The sequence below is a fragment of the Rana temporaria genome, chromosome 1 (genome assembly GCF_905171775.1).
Source record: "Rana temporaria chromosome 1, aRanTem1.1, whole genome shotgun sequence".
NCBI classification, from domain to species: Eukaryota; Metazoa; Chordata; class Amphibia; order Anura; family Ranidae; genus Rana; species Rana temporaria.
Window position 1 is genome coordinate 451,995,025 of NC_053489.1, and position 19,946 is coordinate 452,014,970.

The 19,946-nt window shown below is 45.6% G+C and overlaps 1 protein-coding gene across 2 annotated transcripts in view; it reads left to right on the forward strand.

Moving 5' to 3' along the window:
- Positions 1–19,946, forward strand: part of BTC (betacellulin) — a 79,528-nt gene that overhangs the window by 38,124 nt on the left and 21,458 nt on the right. For both annotated transcript variants that reach the window (XM_040327734.1, XM_040327730.1), the window contains exon 2: positions 705–803. In XM_040327734.1, coding sequence (XP_040183668.1) covers positions 705–803 — 99 coding nt within the window. The remainder of the gene's footprint in view (positions 1–704; positions 804–19,946) is intronic.

Sequence of the window (19,946 nt, forward strand, 5' to 3'; positions counted from 1 at the left end):
AAAAAAAAGGGGTACCCACCTCTCAAGGTCTAGACGGTGGCTGCTAGCCCAATAGCGTATGTAAGAAAAGAACATTTACTCCCAAGGGCTTGTATGCAGCAAGACAAATTATGAATATTTACACAAAGGTAAAAAAATATATAATTTATTTTATTCAAAAAATATCAAATTTACATAATAATAAAGTGCGGGGTATGGGGGAAATGAATACATTAACTTGGAAAAGACAATAGTTGTCTGGTGTGCAAACAAATGGTATTCACATAACACAGTGTCACAATATCCATATACAGTTCACCAAATTAGATTGCCATATAGGGTATCTCCGACGTGTTTCAATCTCTATAATTGTAAAAGATCTTCTTCAGGGATAATATTAAGTGAGCATCTATGATACATTCAAAATACGGTATATCATTAACTAAATTTTATTCATAAAAAAAAAAAAAAAACTATCTATGCATGGATTCTCTCACTTGGAGGGATTTACTCCCAGTTGTAGTTGTGGCTTATGGGACAGGAAGTGAAAGAAAATCCCCCCAATCAGACACAGATGGCAAAATACAAACAAACAGCAGGGGTTAATTTTGCTTATAGTTCTACTTTAATACATAACCTAGGTTCTAGATTCTGATACATCAGTGCTGTACCAAACTATTGTTTTTACTGCTGAAATAACTTTTCTTCTTTTTTTTTTTTTAAAGGTTTTACTGTTTTTCCATGGGTGAGTTCAGAAGGAAACTCAACTGCACAACCAGAAACAAGAAGTGTTCCATGCCCTATGTACATAGAGAACTGCTCAGGTATGTGAGTGGAAGAATTGGAATATTATATTAATAATATTCAGCACATGGCCACACCTACAGTATAGCTTTAACCACTTCAGCCCCGGACCATTTGGCTGCCCAAAGACCAGAGCACTTTTTGCGATTCGGCACTGCGTCGCTTTAACTTACAATTGCGCGGTCGTGCGACGTGGCTCCCATACAAAATTGACGTCCTTTTCCCCCCACAAATAGAGCTTTCTTTTGGTAGTATTTGATCACCTCTGCGGTTTTTATTTTTTGTGCTATAAATAAAAAGAATTAAAAAAAACAATTTTGAAAAAAAAGCAATATTTTTTTACTTTTTGCTATAATAAATATCCTCAAACAATATATTAAAACATTTTTTTCCCCTCAGTTTAGGCCGATATGTATTCTTCTACATATTTTTGTAAAAAAAAATCGCAATGAGTGTTTATTGATTGGTTTGCGCAAAAGTAATAGCGTCTACAAAATAGGGGAAAGTTTTATGGCATTTTTATTAACCTCCCTAGCGGTATGATTCTGTATGATGCTGAAAGCGGTATAATTATTTTGCATGGAAATTTGGCGTTTTACATTGTAGGCCTGTAATTAATAGGAATAACTCACTTAAATCTGTCCAAACAAGAGTCTAGTAGACATCCCGGGTATGATAAAATTTGAAACACAAAATCATAAATTATAATATAATAAATAACTATAAATAATTATAACAAATAATAATATAATTATAATAAAAATTATTTAATAATGTAATCAAGTCAAAAACACTGAAATTTGCTCAGTTGCAGAATTGTCACTGTCATTACTTTTAGTGTTTGATGACGAATTTCCCCACAAATCGCTATCGCTCAATTCTGCAAGTGATTCTAATTTGTTATCGCTGTTTTCTAGCTGCTCTAAAACCACTTTTGACATAAACGGACACTTTTTGTTTGCTATGGACAATCTACAGTTTCCAGACAGAAAGAACAGTTTTTATAATATAAAACTGCATGCAGGACACTGGACAGACCACTAGGGACAAAGGGGATGTGTAATTATTCGATACAGTACAGTAATCTCTAAGATTACAGTATACTGTATCTATACTGTGTTTTTCATTTTTTGAATTTGGCGCCGAACTCCGCCCCCGTTCATCGCGCCGCTCGCAGGGAACCGAGCTCTGCAGTCGGCAGTCACCAGTGTGAATGGAGTGAGATGACAGCTCGCACATACAGCAGGGAGACATCACAGGATCCAAGGACAAGGTAACTAACTTCCCCGTATCCTGCAATGCGATCCAGAGTCTGGCTCGGGGTTACCGCTTTTGGTATAAAAAATTCACCTCGAGCCAGACTCGGGAATACCGCCAGGGAGGTAAATAATATTTTTTTTATTAGTAATGACGGCGATCAGCGATTTTTATCGTGATTGCGATATTATGGCGGACACATCGGACACTTTTGATGCCATTTTGGGACCATTTTGTAATGGGAGTTACTGATGCGCTAAACACGCTGGGTATAAATACACATCAACTACAATTATAAATATACACAAGCAGCAGCCATAGCAAAAGAAGTGTTCACACACTAAAACCAGTTTGTTAAAGAGGGGGGTGAAATGGTGCTTACTCAAAATGATCTGTTAATAGATAATATATAGCAAAGATTCCTGTGCAAATAAATACTGTTCCTGCGCAAATAGTCTTCTCTACAGCCCTTCAAAGGTGCAGATATGTGATAAAATCCTTCTTCATCTGTGAGGAGCAGAGAAGAGGGGCTGGAGAGCTGTAGTTACAGTGTGTGAGAGCTGATTGGACGAAAGGGACACACCCCCTCCACACACTGCACAGGACCCAAGGAAGGATGCAGAGCTGTGTGCTAAGCTCTCCTTCCCTGTCACAAATTTATCTCATGTGTCAGGAAAACTTCTTCGAAGTGACTCGTGCTGATAAGAGAGGAAGAAAGACCCAGAGAGAAACAACACTTATGCCGCGTACACACGACCGCTTTTCGGGTTCTAAAAAATTATATTTTTAAGGGTCTAGATAAAACAACGTTTTTTTCAACTCGATCATTAAAGCGGGGGTTCACCCTATATAAAAAAAAAAATTTTTTTTTTTCCTCTAGCATTAAATTCGGCATAGTAGCGCGAGCTACAGTATGCCTATCTGTATTTTTTTATCCCCGTACTCACTGCGCTATTGTACATTGAAGATTCCAGGGAATGGGCGTTCCTATGGAGAGAGAAGGTGATTGACGGCCGGCCCTGGCACGTCACGCTTCTCCGGAAATAGCCGAAATAGGCTTGGCTCTTCACGGCGCCTGCGCATAGCCTGTGCGCAGGCGCCGTGAAGAGCCGAGACCTACTCCGGCTGTCTTCGGGGAGCGTGACGTGCCAGAGCCGGCCGTCAATCATCCTCCCTCTCCATAGGCACGCCCATTCCCCGCGGGAGTCGGAATCTTCAATGTGCAATAGCGCAGTGAGTACGGGGATAAAAAAATACAGATAGGCATACTGTAGCTCGCGCTACTATGCCGAATGTAATGCTAGACTGATGTTAAGGAGGGTGAACCACCGCTTTAAAATGGCCTTGCCTACACTCGATCGTGAAAAAAAAAAATGCTCTAGCAAAGCGCGGTGACGTACAACACGTACGACGGCACTATAAAGGGGAAGTTCCATTCGGATGACGCCACCCTTGAGGCTGCTTTTGCTGATTTTGTATTAGTAAAAGACGATTCGCGTTTTTCAGTTTGTTACTGCATGATGAATGTGCTTACTCCATTACGAATGCTAGTTTTACCAGAAGGAGCTCTCCCATCTCATAACTTGCTTCTGAGCATGCACGGTTTTTTAATGTCATTAAAGCCCACACACGACCATTTTTTACAACCTTAAAAATGACAACGTTAAAAACGTTTTAAAAAAATTGAGCATGTTTTAAATTTTTAATGGCCATTTTTTAGATCGTGAAAAATGCTCTGGAGCCCACACACAATCGTTTTTAATGACATTAAATAAAAACATAATTTTTTAGAACCCGAAAACGGTCGTGTGTACGCGGCATTATGCCCTGTACACACGATCAGGATTCCTGGCGGTAAAAAGTCCGCCGGGAATCCCGGAGGGAAAACCGATAACCTGCTCGGTCACTTTCCCCGTGTACAAACCAGGGCCCAGATTCAAGAAGCAATTGCGCCTGTGTAACCATAGGTTACACGGCGCAATTGCTTACTTGCTCCGGTGTAACGAGTGCTCCTGATTCAGGAACCTCGTTACACCGACTGCAGCCTAAAATCTGCGCGGCATAAGGCTCTTATGCCACGCAGATTTTAGGCTGCATTCTTGCGTGGGCCGCTAGGGGGCGCTCCCATTGTGATCAGCGTGTAGTATGCAAATTGCATACTACCACTGATTCACAAACTTGCGCGGGCCCTGCGCAAGCCAGGTACGGAGTTTCCGTACGGCAACTTTAGCGCAAGGCTGCCCCTTCTAATAGTAGGGGCAGCCAATGCTAAAGTATAGCCGCCGCTCCCGCGACGTGAAATTTGAATTTCACGTCGTTTGCGTAAGTGATTTGTGAATGGTGCTGGACGCCATTCACGTTCACTTTGAAGCAAATGACGTCCTTGCGACGTCATTTGCCGCAATGCACGTCGGGAAAGTTTCCCGACGGAGCATGCGCGCCTAATTTAAATGATTCCCGCCCCCGGCGGGATCATTTACATTGCGCGCGCTTACGAAGGGCAATTTTGCCGGCGCGCCCTCGCAATCTACTGCTCCGTGAATCGAGGGCAGCGCTAAATATTTGCGGGGGCGCAGAGCAAAATCGTTGCCCTGCTCCCCCGCAAATATCGCGCAAATGTACCTGAATCTGGGCCCAGAGGTTTTCCCATCGGGAAAATTGCGGTGAGAGCTTTGGCCGGGAAACCCGGCCATGTGTATGCTCCACCGCAGTGTTTCTCATAGGGAAACTGCTGGGGAAAAGACCGCCGGGAATCGCGGCAGGAAAAAAGAGAACATGTTATAATTTTTCCTGCCACGATTCACGCCGGTTTTCCTGTCGGGAAAACTGCCATGGAGCATACACACGGCCAGTTTTTCTGACCAAAAGCTGTCATGGCAGTTTTCCCGACAGGAAAACTGGTCATGTGTATGAGGCATTAGAGCTTTGGAGATAGGTAAACACTCCAGATATGCTGTATATGCTTTATTTAGATTTCATGACTGAGGTTTACAACCACTTTAGATATGTCAGAGTGGCCCAATATGAGTTTTTTTTCAGGAACAACAATAATTTAATATTAAAATAGCTTTTTCAGATAGGGATATAAAATGAATGTAAGGCAGTATCATTTGCCATCATTTTATTTATCCTTCATATATCCAGCAGACCACAGGACATCTCTGTAGCAAACTGCAGATATCCTGTCCAAATAAGAAACAACATTTCCCACAGCTTTAGTAACATCTCTTACCTGTACTAAAGTTTGTCCCACGTTGTGCAGTCAGCTGGATCTTGGGGAAGTCTTCACTACAGGGATGCCCTTTTCTCTCCCTGTCTCTGAACTTCTGGTGCTGCAGTGGTTAACAGCTTTGGGTCTTCAAGAAGAACAGCCATACAGATGGTCCCCCTCCTTCTTCCTTTCCCTGGGAAAAGTTTTAAGTTCAGAGCCAAGAAGAGGACTGGTCATCCCTGCAATGAAGATTTCTCCAGGATTCAGCTGCCTGTGCGACATACTTCATTACAGATGAAGGGGCAGATCCACAGAGCGAGTACGCCGGCGTATCTACTGATACGCCGGCGTACTTTCAAATTTCCCGCGTCGTATCTTTGGTTTGAATCCTCAAACCAAGATACAACGGCATCTGGGTTAGATCCGACAGGCGTATGGCTTTGTACGCCTTCGGATCCTAGATGCAATACTTTGGCGTCCGCTGGGTGGAGTTCTCGTTGTTTTCCGCGTCGAGTATGCAAATTAGCTATTTCCGACGATCCACGAAAGTACGCGCGGCCGTCGCATTCTCTTACGTCGTCTCTAGTCGGCTTTTTCCGGCGTATAGTTAAAGCTGGTGTTTTTCGGCGTACAGTTAGACTTGCCATGTTAAGTATGGCCGTCGTTCCCGCGTTTCATTTGAATTTTTTTTTTTTTTCGTAAGTCGTCCGTGAATCGGGATGGATGTAATTCACGTCTATGTTAATGACGTCATTTAGCGCAATGCACGGCAGGAAATTTAGGGACGGTGCATGCGCAGTTCATTCGGCGCGGGGATGCGCTTCATTTAAATGAAACCTGCCCCATAATGGCCGATTTGAATTACGCCACCAGAGATAGACTACGCCGCCGTAACTTATGGCGCAAAATCTTTAAGGATTCGAAATAAAGCCAGGTAAGGTACGGCAGCGTAGCGTATCTCTGATACGCTGCGCGGGTGCAGATCTCTGTGGATCTGCCCCAAAGTGATTAAAACTGTAGGGATCTATTTTTATTTTTTTTTGTACCTAAACTTTAGCTTTGAATTGTACCATAGCCTCTCGGTATTTAGAGGCAGGGGTACTTAAAAAGTTTCCCTGTCAGCAACAAATGTATTTCCTAATCTTCTTGTATAATGGTATGTGCTTGTTTTTTTAGAACAGGTGGTCAGAATGAAAATATCCTACAAATTTTACATAAAGTTTTTTCATTGGAAAAATTTTACTTTACCGATTTCATAAAAAACAAACATGTTTTCTGGAGGGATTTTCCCTATGACTCATTTCTTGACACAATACCAAAAGGAAGACATGATGCAAGATCTCATTAAAACTGGAATCTGCCAAGAAAGGCCAGTATTTATACAGAGTTGCAAAGCCGAGTCCTGTCACAGTATACTGCACATAAAAATGCACTGAAAATACATGTTTTTATGCATTAATGTGTGTTGCGGTGTGAACAAGGCACATAGAAAACCATTGTCTTCTATGTGCCCTTGAGGTGACCTGCATTTATCCAGTGCAGAAAAAAGTACGTCACTGGACATGGCATGAACGAGTCCTTAAACTTTATAAGGTAGCACATCCTAGAGGCTTGAATGTAACTCTGGGTAAACTTATAAAAATATTTTTTATTTTTTTACTTAATTAGTTTAAATTGCTTTAAGTTACTGTGTTGGTGGCTGCAACTGATGCCCTTTCCTTCTAAAAATGACATTTGCCTGGCTGTCAATTCAATGTTTGTTGTGTCTCTGACAGATTAAAGCGGAGCTCCACCCAAAAGTGAAAGTTCCGCTTGGCTGCCTACTCCCCCACTCCGGTGCCTCATTTGGCACCTTGTGGGGGGGGGGTGAATGATCGGGTACCTGGTTTTGACAGATACCCGCTCCCACCTCCTGCTGAGTTTGCTGTGGTGAACTCAGACAGAAGTAAGAAACTGGCTGTGAAGCTGCAAGGTTTCAGACAGTTTCCCTTACCCATGATGGCGGCACCAGCCAATTCAAGGATCGGAAGACACCATGGGATGCCTGGACAGGTAAGTGCCCTAATAGTAAAAGTCAGCAGCTGCAGTATTTTCTACTGCTCTGCTTTAAGATTTCTAACTTGACTCTGGCATGAGCTTGCTCCAGAAAATCTAAGGCCTTGTTTACATTAGCGGTTGGGGGTGGTTAAAAATCCTGTTGATGGACACAGTTTTTACTGCCCCTCTGCTGCCAACCCCCCCCCCCCCCCTCCCCCAGTCTCAGTGTTGCCAGACCTTTGCAGCCAGCAACAATGTTGCAGATTGCTGCCACAGCAGTCTCAGTGTCACCAGACCAATGTAAGCCAGTAATAGGGATGAGCTTCGAGTTTGAGTCAACCTCATGTTCGACTCGAACATTGCCTGTTCGCCTGTTCGGCGAACAACGAACAATTATGGGTGTTGGCGGCAAATTCGAAAAGCTGCGGAACACCCTGTTAAAGTCTATGGGAGAAATCTAAAGTGCTAATTTTAAAGGCTAATATGCAATTTATTGTCCTAAAAAGTGTTTCGGGACCTGGGTCCTGTCCCAGGGGACATGTATCAATGCAAAAAAAGTTTTAAAAACTGCATTTTTTTCGGGAGCAGTGAATTTAATAATGCTAAAAGTGAAACAATAAAAGTGAAATATTCCTTAAAATTTCGTACCTGGGGGGTGTAAAGTTAGCATGTGAAATATCGCATGTTTCCTGTACATAAAACTGTCCCTGCACAAAGTGTCATTTCTGAAAGAAAAAAAGTCTTTTTAAACCGGACTTGCGGCAATAATGAATTGTCGGCTCTGGCAATTCAGAGAGAATTCATTCATAAAAAAAAAAATAGCGTGGGGGTCCCCCCAAATTCCATTACCAGGCCCTTCAGGTCTGGAATGGATATTAAGGGGAACCCCGCCATCAATTTGAAAAAAAAATGACGTGGGGTTCCCCCAAATATCCATTCCAGACCCTTCAGGTCTGGTGTGGATTTTAAGGGGAACTCCACACCAAATTTAAAAAAAAATGGCGTGGAGTTCCCCCAAAAATCCACACCAGACCCCTTATCCGAGCATGTTAACCTGGCCAGCCGCAGAAAAGAGGGGGGGACAGAGTGCGCCCCCCCTCTCCTGAACTGTACCAGGCCACATGCCCTTAACATGGGGAGGATGTCCCTTGCCCGGTGGTTGTGGGGGTCTGCGGGCGGGGGGCTTATCAGAATCTGGAAGACCCCTTTAAAAAGGGTAATGGGGTACATTGTACCCCTACCATTTCAGGAAGGAAGTGTAAATAGTTGGAAAAAACACACACACACACCGTAGAAAAAAGTCTTTTATTAATAAAAAAAAATTAAAAAAAATCCAGCAGTGATAATCCACTCGTCCCAACTGCCTGCTCCAACGTTGTCTGTATCCAGCGACGGGTGATCTCCAGTCCAGCGATGAGAAGATCCATCCATCCAGAGCGCAGCCACGCCGACCTCCTTTCTCCACTGGACACAGCCTAGCGAATGACGTGGCTGAAGCTGTGATATTTCTTATATAGGGGAGGCGGGGCCATCTGTCATGTGACCCGGCCCCCTCTGACGCAAGGGGGAAGACTGGGCTTCCCCAGTGACGTAGCAGAGGGTGCGTCAGAGGGTGCGGGGTCACGTGACAGAGAAATTCAATTTAGACCAGATAAAAACGGATGAGAGTAAGAAGGAAGAGGAGGAGAAGAGGAGGTACAGGCTTATACTGCATACGTTTGCGAATTGGTTGCAAGCGTTTGCGATATTTGCGAGTGTGATTGGGGAAAAAGCCCCAGAGAACTGTTCGGCTTTATTTTGTTACCTTGAGGCCATTAGTGAAGCTCATAGGGTATATGGGGGTCTGGTGTGGCTTCGGTATGACAAGCAATTTCGTCAGAAGAAGGCCATTCGACTTTCCATTAGGTGGGATCACAAAGATATTTGTCTCTGGATGAAGTTGATGACTTCGTCCAAGGCGATTAGCCAGTTTTTTCCAGGGGGGGGGCTGGCGGCGCTTCCTCCACAGGATCGCCGGCCCTTAAAAAGGGGTTTGCTGGCAGTTCATTGAGGGAACATGTCGGTTCGGCTCTTCATGCCATTACAAGCAAGAGTGCTCGTGGTGCGGAGGTGCCCACTCCCTCGCGCAGGGAAAGGGGCGGACGGGAGATGCCCCTGGAAAAAGGGATGACTCCGGTGAAGCTGGAAAGGATGCTCCCTTTTCTAAATAAGTATCCGGATAGGGGGGAGGCGGGCCTGTTGGAAGCGGGGTTCAGGGAGGGTTTTAAGATTCCAAGCACGGTGCCGGTGGTGCCTCCTGTATCTGATAATTTGAGGTTGGTGCTTCTTCATCAGGGGGTGGTATCGGCCAAGCTGAACAAGGAAGTGGCGCTAGGCCAGATGGCCGGCCGTTTCAGGTTTCGCCATTGGACGATTTGATAGTTTCCCCGTTGGGAGTGGTTCCTAAAAAGGAGCTGGGGCAGTTTTGGATGATTCATCATCTGTCTTACCCCAAGGGCGGTTCGGTGAACGATGGTATTGATCCGAAAAATTTGTGCGGTTACCTATACATCCTTCGATGCGGCCGTTTCATGGGTTAGAAAGTATGGTAAGATTCGTTTGCGGGATTTGCAGTCGTTGCTAGGAAAACTTAACTGCGTGCCGGATAATTCCCATGGGGCGCATTTTTTTGCAGGCGACTTGCGGCGGCCACGGCCAGTGTGAGAGTGCCTAATCATTTTGTTCGGCTAACCAGGGAGCTGCAGGAGGATTTGAGGATCTGGGATTCATTTTTGGAATGGTCGCTCGGTGTGGCAGTCTGGTACGGTCAGCAACGCTGTTCACGAATGCCGCTGGGTCATTGGGGTATGGTGCATTCTGTCCGGGCTGGTGGAGCGCTGGCCCTTGGCCGGAGGTGTGGAGACAGGAGGGGTTCCTGCGCAATCTGGTGCTGTCTCCAATTGTGTTGGCAGTGGAGCTGTGGGGTGAGAATCTCAGGAACAAAAAGGTACGATTTAACTGTGACAACATGGGGGTGGTGTCGGCTATTAACACTATATCGGCTTCTTCCCCCTCAGTGGTCAGGTTGTTGAGATCCTTGGTTTAAAGCTGTTTGCGGATAAATGCGTTTATTTATGCGGTACCTATCCCTGTGGTCAATAACAAATTGGGGGATGCTTTGTCTCATTTCCAGTGGGACGAGTTTCGCCGGCTGGCACCAGAAGCAGAACAGGATGGGGATGCCTTCCCACCGAGCTTATGGAACATTGCTCTGGAGTCGCCGCGGGATTGATTAGACAGTTGCTCAGCGCTGGAACTTGGAAGGGGTATTCCAAGGTATGGCAGTAATGGTTTTCTCTATTGGAGGAGGGAGGCGGGTCTGATGTCCCCGGAGAGTTACAAGGGTTGGTATTGTGCTTTATCTGTAGTAATTATGTCAAAGGGGTCTCGAGCTGGGCGATAGGTAAAAAGATGGCAGCTTTAGCGTTTTTATTTCAGTTGACGGGCAGGAGAAAATCTTTTGCAGTCCACTGGGCATTACGGAGCAGGTGGTGCTACAAGGGATTCCAGACGCCCGGTGTCATTTGAGGTCCTGGATACGGTTTTGTCCAGATTGGAAGGGGTGTGCGTCTCAGTATGAGCAGGTCCTTTTCAGGGCTGCTTTCGCGTTGGCTTTTTTCGGAGCGTTGAAAATTGGTGAATTTGTTTCGCCTTCCAAGCGGGTGGAGGGTGGCTTGCGTCTAGAGCAGGGGTCTCCAAACTGCAGCCCGAGATGTGGCCCCTTTGCTAGCCTTTATCTGGCCCTTGGGGCACAATTCCTCCCACTGACATGAGGCACTATTCCTCCCATTGACACCAACAATGGGGCACTATATTGTCCACTGATACCAATGATGGGATACTATTCCTCCTACTAATAGGGGGAATACTCCTGACCACCAACCCTGAGGCCATATTTGTTCTCACTGATGCCGGGCCCGTGACATTTTGCTCCCTTGCTGTCCCCAATCTGGCCCTCCTAAAGTCTGAAGGGCAATAAAGTGGCCCTTTGTTTGAAAAGTTTGGAGACCCCTGCTCTATACATAGAGGACTGAGAGGGAGTGTTGTCACCTTAGGATGGGACTTCAGAACATCTTCTCCCCTCTCCCATGCATAACACAGAGGTAGCTGTTCTGTAGTCTTGTCCTAGGGCGACATTGCTGATCCTCTATACCAGTGGTCTCCAAACTGCCGCCCGGGGGCCGAATGTGTCCCTTTTCTTGCCTTTATCCGGCCCTTGGAACATTATTCTTCCCACTGATACAAGACACTCTTCTGCCATCTGACACCAAAAATGGGGCACCGAAATCATTGACACCAAAAATGTGGCACCATTTCTCCCAGTGACACCAATAATGGGGCACTACTTCTCCCTACAATACCAATGATGGGGCACTATCCCTCCCATCCAATATGAAATGTGGCGATGTTTGCTTCCACTGATGCCAGGAAAATGTTCACTCCCGCTGGCCACAATCCGGCCCTCCTTAAGTCTGAAGGACAATAAACCGGCCCTTTGTTTAAAAAGTTAGGAGACCCCTGGTCTAGAGGATGTTCGTTCAATGAACGGATGAGTCGGTTTGGATTTTGGTGCGGCGCTCAAAGACTGATCAACAAGGCAAGGGGGTGTGGCTAGAATTGTTTTGGGGACATTGTTTACATTGTTTACATATGTGCCCAGTGACAACTGGTGCATTATTCGTCCACCTTGATGGTGCATGCTTATCGCTTTTCAGTTTACGTTGGTTTTCAGAAAATGCTTGAAAGAAGGGGGTTTGGTCCCAGGTGAGTATGCAACACATTCATTTCAAAATGGGGCTGCTACAGAGGCAGCTCGTTGGGGTTTACCTGCAGACTCAATTAAGAGGATTGGCAGATGGGAATCGCAGAGGTATCGCTTGTATGTTCGTCCACATTTGTTGTAAGTTTGGTACGTTCTTATCTGTGGTTGTGTGTTTTGGTTTGTTCTTCATTTTTCTCCCTCTGGATGTGTGTTCTGTTATGTCGTTACAGGTGCAACTAGATGTCTCATTTGGATACTAGGACATTCTTGTTTTTTGGGGGGAAAAATGGGCAGATGTCCGGCCGGAGGGGAGACAGCTAGGTATTTCCAGGGAGGAGGGGAGTGTCCGGTGGATAGGTGTTCCGGGCCTAATGTGGGAAAAAGTTGTTCCCATGGTGCACTGTTTTTCCAGGTTGGATCGAGTTCCAGACATTCTAGTCCTTCACGCAGGGGGCAATGACCTTGGCATTCGCCCCATGCGTCAGGTGATAAAAGACATTCAGTGTTTTTTTTTGCGGTTTAGGGCTTCTTTCCCTGAGCTAATAGTAGTGTGGTCAGATATGGTGGCCTGCACAGTATGGAGGCAATCCCGTTCCATAGAGAGACTGGATAAGGCATGCATAAATATCAACAGGGAGGTGGGCAAGTTCATTGTCCATCACGGTGGGATGGTGATCAGTCACCTTGAGCTGGAGATGGATACGTGGAGGTACTTGAAAGGGGATGGGGTTCATCTCAACTCGGTGGGTATTGACCTTTGGGCCCTGGGCTTGCAGGAGGGTATTTGCAGGTCTTTTCTTGTGTGGCTGCGGGCGCAAGTGTGACAAGTGTGAGGTGTCACACTTGTGCCGTGATGATGGTTGGGTTCCTGATTTTGGTGGAAAACAGGAGGTATGGGAGAAACAGTGGGACCCATCTGTGGTATGGAGTCCTCCGGGTTGGTGTGGTGTTAGTCTGGACCACCGGTGATAAGTTGGTGGGTCTGTGGTCAGTTAGTGGTCCTCGAGGCAATTCTAGCGCCTGGGGACCAGATGCTAACTAAAAGGTATCACAGACCCTAAAAAGTGTTAAAGAGTTAAAATGTTAAATTATTAAATATTGAATTAATAGCCCGATCTGGGGGTGCTGTCGCCGGGCGAATGGGACGAAGTCCTTACTAACTGTAAGTTGGTCTCTCCTAAAATATCAGACCGTCTAACCCAACTATATATCCTGCACCGGTCCTACCTGACGCCTCGCCGGATCTCAAAGTTTAGGCCGGGTAGTGACCCTACCTGCCCGGGCTGTGGTTCCCCTGCAGCTACCCTTTACCACCTCCTCTGGGAATGCCCCTGTGTGAACGGCTTCTGGACCCAGGTAGTCCGGTTTCTCCACGACCGAATGGGCTCCCCTCTTTCCCTTAGCCCCCGACAATGTCTGTTCGGGATATTTTCGCTGTCTGAGGCCGAGAAATACCTTAACACATTTTTGCAAGAGACTCTGTTCCTCGCAAGGCTTCAGATATCGAAAACCTGGCTGAGGGGTCCCCCTCCCACCCTGCAACAATGGATCAAGGCTGTCAACGACACCCTGCCTTTCAAAAAGCTTCTCTATACCCATAGGGGATGCCCCGGTAAATACAACAAGATCTGGGATAGATGGCTGGGGGAAGCCTCCTCCTGTGATACCCCTACTGGTTGACTCCCCCCATAGGCACCTGCTAGATACCCCCGGGTTAAGGCCCCCATCACCTACGTGACATGTCCCTTAGCCCTTTTTTGCATTGCCATATGCCACTTATCTTGTCTTTGTTATGTCTGTTATGCCTGTACTCTTGACATTACCATGTATCCTTGCTTGTGGTGCATGTTGCACCGTTTATTACACTGTCTGTAACCACCCCTTGCTCTATGCTCAATAAACGTCACTTTGATTTAAAAAAAAAAATATTGAATTAATGTTATATATATATATATATATTTTATATATGTTTATCTTTGGTTATTTTGTTAAATAAATAGGCCGAATAGGCCATTTTAATCCAGCAGGTGTCAGTGTTTCATTGGTAAATAATAAAATATATGTACATGGGTGTTTAGGTGCAGTAGATTATCTGACTGCCCTAGTTATGCCTATTTTCTGCGTGTAACGAGTCCCTGCTCGCTTGGTTTCATTCTCCTGACACTCCTCTGCTGCTATTGGATCAGATTGCAGATCGCAACGTCTGATAGTTCTGTTGTCCGATGCTCCGGGATTAGAACTACAGCTATGTGCCATTCGAATCCATTTGGTATAGCTTAGAACAAATACCAGGCAGGCTGTATGTAAGTTCAAACAGGAATCTCACAACACACTTTTATACATAGCAGTTTGAACACCCCGCCCAAACAACCACTTTCGTATTGGTCAATTGTAAAGTACACTCAAGTCCTCACTTAGGTCCTCTTGGCCATGCAAATGAGAACTTGAAACAGGGTCCAGCAGGGATTGGTCTGGTAGCTTGAATAGGAGGACTGATATGTGTAATGACACAGAGAAGTCCCAGGAGATAATTAAAGTACATAAACAAACGGTCAAACACAGAACAATGCCTTCCTTCCAGACCACGGAGCCATCTGGAGGGGGTTAGCCTTAAGACAAGGCGGAGGACCCAGCACTGTGTAATAGAATCAAGGAGAAATACTTCAGTATTCTAAGGCCCCGTACACACGGCCAAACATGTATGCTGAAACTGGTCCGAGGGCCAGTTTCAGCATACATGTTCGGTCGTGTGTAGGCACGAGCGGGCCGAATTCCAGCAAACATTTGCCCGCCGGGCCTTTTCCCAGCGGGCAAATATTCCTGGACGTGTTTTAAAACCGTCCGCTGGAATCCTGCCCGCTCGGACATGTACGGTCGTCAGTACAGACCTACTGTACATGTCCAGGCGCCCGCCGTCCCTCGCATGCGTCGAATGACTTCGACGCATGCGTGGAAGCCTTTAAATGACAGGCCCGCCCACGTCTCTGCATCATCGCCGCGTCATCGTCGTGGCGACGATGCAGACACGCCCCGCGTATTGTTTACGCGCGGACTTCTGTACGATGGTTAGTACAACCATCGTACAGAAGCCCTCTGGCAGGCATGTACGGTGAAAACGGTCCGACGGACCGGTTTCATCGTACATGTTTGCTCGTGTGTACCGGGCCTTAGGATCATGACAATCCTCCCCCTGGTAAACAGTCCAACCGCCACAGTGGGTCCACGAACGGGTCAACTCGAGGATGTTGGAATAGTGGTCTTAAGGTTCCAGGTCCGTCTGCCAGGAAAACCCATTCACATTCCCGTTTTGAGGCCCTGGCCAATATTGTATGGTGAAATTGTACGGTTTCAAAGCCAGGCTCCACCTTAGTAATCGGCCATTTTCTCCCGTCACCCGGTTTAGCCATATCAAGGGATTGTGGTCCATCATGACGGTAAAACAGCATCCATACATGTAGGGCTGCAATTTCGTTAAAGCCAAGACTAAGGCCAAAAACTCTTTTGCCACAGCAGCATAACCAACTTAATGGGGTAACAACTTGCGGCTGAGATACGCCACCGGGTGCTCTTTGCCATCGTCGCCAACTTGACTTAGTACGGCTCCCAGTCCGAAAATGGAGGCGTCTGTACGGACGACATAGCGTTTGTTAGGATCGGGGTGCCGCCAGTATGGGAGCTTGCATTAGGGCGGTTTTTAACTGATGAAATGCTGTCTCGCACTCCGGGGACCACAGGACCTGTCTAGGGAGAGTCTTTTTGGTCAGGTCCGTCAGGGGTTTGGCTATGTCACTATAGTGGAGTATAAACTTCCTGTAGTACCCTGCTGTCCCCAAAGTTGCAAGTACCTGGTTCTTGCTTCTGGGAATCGACCAGTTTAGGACGGGCTGATTTTTGCAGGTTCAGGCCTCTGCTTCCCACAGCCCACCCCATGTCCCAGATATTGCACCTCAGACATATTGATATTACATTTGTCTGGCTTCAGGTTTAGGTCTGCGGCTCGAACAGGGTGATGAAGGCCGACTTTGGAATTGCTTCCGCTTCCAAGGGAATCTGCCAGCCTCCAAATGAAGCGTTTATGGTTGTGGCCAAAAAGCAAAATTTTGGTCTCATCACTCTAAATGACTTTGTGCCAGAAGTTTTAAGGCTTGTCTCTGTGCTGTTTGGCATATTGTAAACGAGATACTTTGTAGCATTTGCATAGTAATGGCTTCCTTCTGGTGACTCAATCATGCAGCCCATCTTTATTCAAGTGCCTCCATATTGTGCATCTTGAAACAGCCACATCACATGTTTTCAGAGAGTCCTGTATTTCAACTGAAGTCATTTGAGTTTTTCTTTGCATCCCAAACAATTTAATTGGCAGTTGTGGCTGAAACTTTAGTTGGTCTACCTGATCGTGGTTTGGTTTCAACAGAACCCCTCATTTTCCACTTCTTGATTAGAGTTTGAACACTGCTGATTGGCATTCTCAATTCCTTGGATATCTTTTTATTTCACGTTCCTGTTTTATACAGTTCAACTCCCTTTTCCCGCAGATCCCTTGGAAATTATTTTGCTTTCCTCATGATTCAGAATCCAGAAACGTCAGTGCAGCACTGGATGAAAGATGCAAGAGTCTGTCAAGAGTTCAGGAACTCATTGAACTTTTATACACAACCGTGTGCACTTGAATGGGTCGTTCTTAGTGGGCGGTACTGCAAAAGGGTACATCATTTTGCAATGTGTATATTCTGCACAGCTGCCTTTGCAGTTTCCAAAGGGGTAGGTGAAGGGCAGTAAAAACACAGCTTAGTCACCTAGTTATATCATCCCCCCTAACAGCAAGGAGCACATGAAAGGGCGACGCATGTCAAACAAAAACAAAGAAAAGATTCCCAGCTTAACTTACCAGCCAGCCTGCAGGAAACCGAATTGTCCTGTCTAACAGTTCATGTTAAAAACAGAGATTTAATTTGCACACATTTGCAAATACATGTGTAAGCTGCAGGGGGCATGACAAGGCACCCCAGTTTTATCTGCAGTCCTAACTCTTTAAATTTTGAGAGCCTCCATAGTAGGAGCACACATATAATAACGGATAGATTGAGGGCATGTATGCCTGGAGGGAGCCCACTCCTACTCAAAGTCACAGATGCACACTGGACACCCAGCACACAACACAATGGCATATCCTGCACAAATATTCTATTAAAAAAGTTTGACTGATACTCGGTTCACACTAGCTGTGGCAACAAATGTCCCTGTTCTCCATGTCAGGTGCGAATCAGGTCTGCATTTTTGATGGAATTCAGACTTGAAACGGAGCCAAAGACGCACAGGACCCTTTTTCCCAGTGCACTCCGTGCCTGCACCGGAAGTGTGTGGACCAGCTCCATTAAGAGGTGGTCACACTCTCTTGTCATGCTAATTGGATGTGGGGAAAACCACATAAAATTTGCATAAGTGTGAACCCAGTGTGAAGAATGCTACACTGGTGCAACCTATTGCCAATATCCCAATGACAGAGAATAGGACTAGCAGCTTCCTCACTTGCAGAAGCTATGACATGCAGATTTTTTAGGAGCTACAAGATTGAAAGATATCTTAGTAGCAGGGGGGATACAAGACTGGAAGATATCTTAGGACCAGAGGAGGTACAAGAATGGAAGATATCTTAGTAGCATGGGGGTACAAGACCAGAAGATATCTACAGAACAGAGGGGGTAGAAAACTGGAAGTTATCTTAGTAGCTGAGGGGATGATAGACTGGAAGGTATCCTAGTAGCTGAGGGGATACAAGACTGGAAGACAACTTAGTAGAGGAAGAGATACTAGTGTAGCACCCTTCTAGATAGTTGCTAAAATGAGTTACCTTTTAGGCTGGCTCACTGTGTTTAGTGGAGCTGTATTTTTCATTGCCAGGTAAAACTTAGTTTGTCTCACTGTAACCAGTGTGGCTATAATTGTTGTGTTAGGTAAATTTAGTTTTTCTCACTGTCATCGGTGCAGCTGCATGTGATTGGTTAGGTCAGCTTAGTGTTTCAGCTGCTGCTAGTTTGTGGTTTCCTCTGCTTGCCAGGGAACTGGAGAACTCTCTGGAACATAGGTGTGAAGCAATGCAAATAGCAGCATGAATATTTATACAGCCCTGGCCAATCCCAGGGAGAATAGCCCTGAAGGCTGCTGGGAGTCTATATAAGTATGCTGAGACACGGAGCTGCTGGATCTTTGCCTGCAGAGGGAAAGTCCAGCCTGGAGGGCAGAAATGCTGCCATGTGCTTGCTGCTCGTTAGGCCTCAGGTGGGTGACCTGAGGGTCTGGATGCTGAATCTACAGGGAGCTTATTAAGGGGCTGCCTGCTGAAGATCTAGTCTAGTATCACTGGAGAAAGGTGTCACTTGAAAGTTGGAAGATGGCAACCAACTGTCCCTGGACATTTTGTGAGTACAGACTTTTGGGCTGCTGTCATCTTTCTTGTGCTAGAGAGTCAGTTGTGTGACCAAAGGGGACATTGGCTGGTGTCCAGAAGACCTCAGTCTATCCAGTTCTTTGTAAAGGGACTCTGTTCTTGGTGCTCTAAAGAAAGAAGCCTGCTTTTCACTACTTCTACTACAAGCCAAGTCCACAGTTTGCTATTGCAAGGACTTTTGCCTTTGCTTTTCAGAAGGTAGTCTACTGTCCTGAACCTGTACATAGTTCTTATTTTTGTTTTTGAGTATCCCACCTAATTCCCTCAACACTACCCCAGTTACTCCAAAAATAAAAACAACAAAATTAACACCCCTGGACTTGTTATTGAGCCAAAGAGTGACTGTGAACATATGCGTGGCTCTGGGGCAATCTACTTGGAAAACAACCTGGGCAATTTTCCAGTGGCACCTACTGGGCACTATATAATCCTTAAGGATATCATAGAAGCAGAGGGGGTACAAGATTGGAAAATATCTTAGAAGCAGGAGGGATTCAAGACCGAAACATATCTTAGTTGCAGAGGGGTTACAAGAATGGAAGACATCCGAGTAGCATAGGGGGTAAACAAATTGGTGATACCTTAGTAGAAGTGGGGGTACAAGACTGAAATATACCTACAAATCAGATGGGGTAGAAAACTGGAACACATATTGGAAGCAGGAGGGATACAAGACTGGAAGGTATCTTAGTAACTGAGGGGATACAGGACTGGAAGACAACGTAGTAGCAGAGGGGATGCAAGACATATCTTAGTGGCAGAGGGGGTACAAAAATTGAAGAAATCTTAGTAGCAGAGGGGATGCAAGATTTATTTTAGTGGCCTAGGGGGGCACAAGATGGGAAAAAATCTTAGTAGCAGTGGGGGTACAAGAATAGAAAATATCTTAGTAGCAGAGGAGGTTCAGGACTGGAAGATATCTACAGAGTTGAGAGGGTAGAAAATGGGAAGATACAGTATCTTAAAAGCAGAGGGGGTACAAGACTGGAAGATATCTTAGTATCAGAGGGGGTACAAGACTGGAAGATATACAAGTAGCAGGAGATAGATCATGTATCCTCCAGGGACAACAGCTGTGGCAGCAACTCAGTCATAAATGATATACTCCAATAGCAGGGTGCAGAAGTAGAATGTCACCAGCTATAAATGACAGGCCTAGTGACACCTGCCATTACAGTATTTTCACTTCAATTAGAGGCTTGAAATAGCCCAATTTAATGTAGTTCTTCACCAGTTTGAGCATTATTTCTGCTTCCAGTGCCTCTCCATTTCTTAAACTATGGTTCAGAATTCAAACTGGGTCACAAACTGGTTTGTGATGAGTTGCCACATGACATTGTAGTAAATGAATGCTTTGACCGCATATTACAGAGCAGTCAAAATGTGTTATATAGCCATTCTTCTACCAC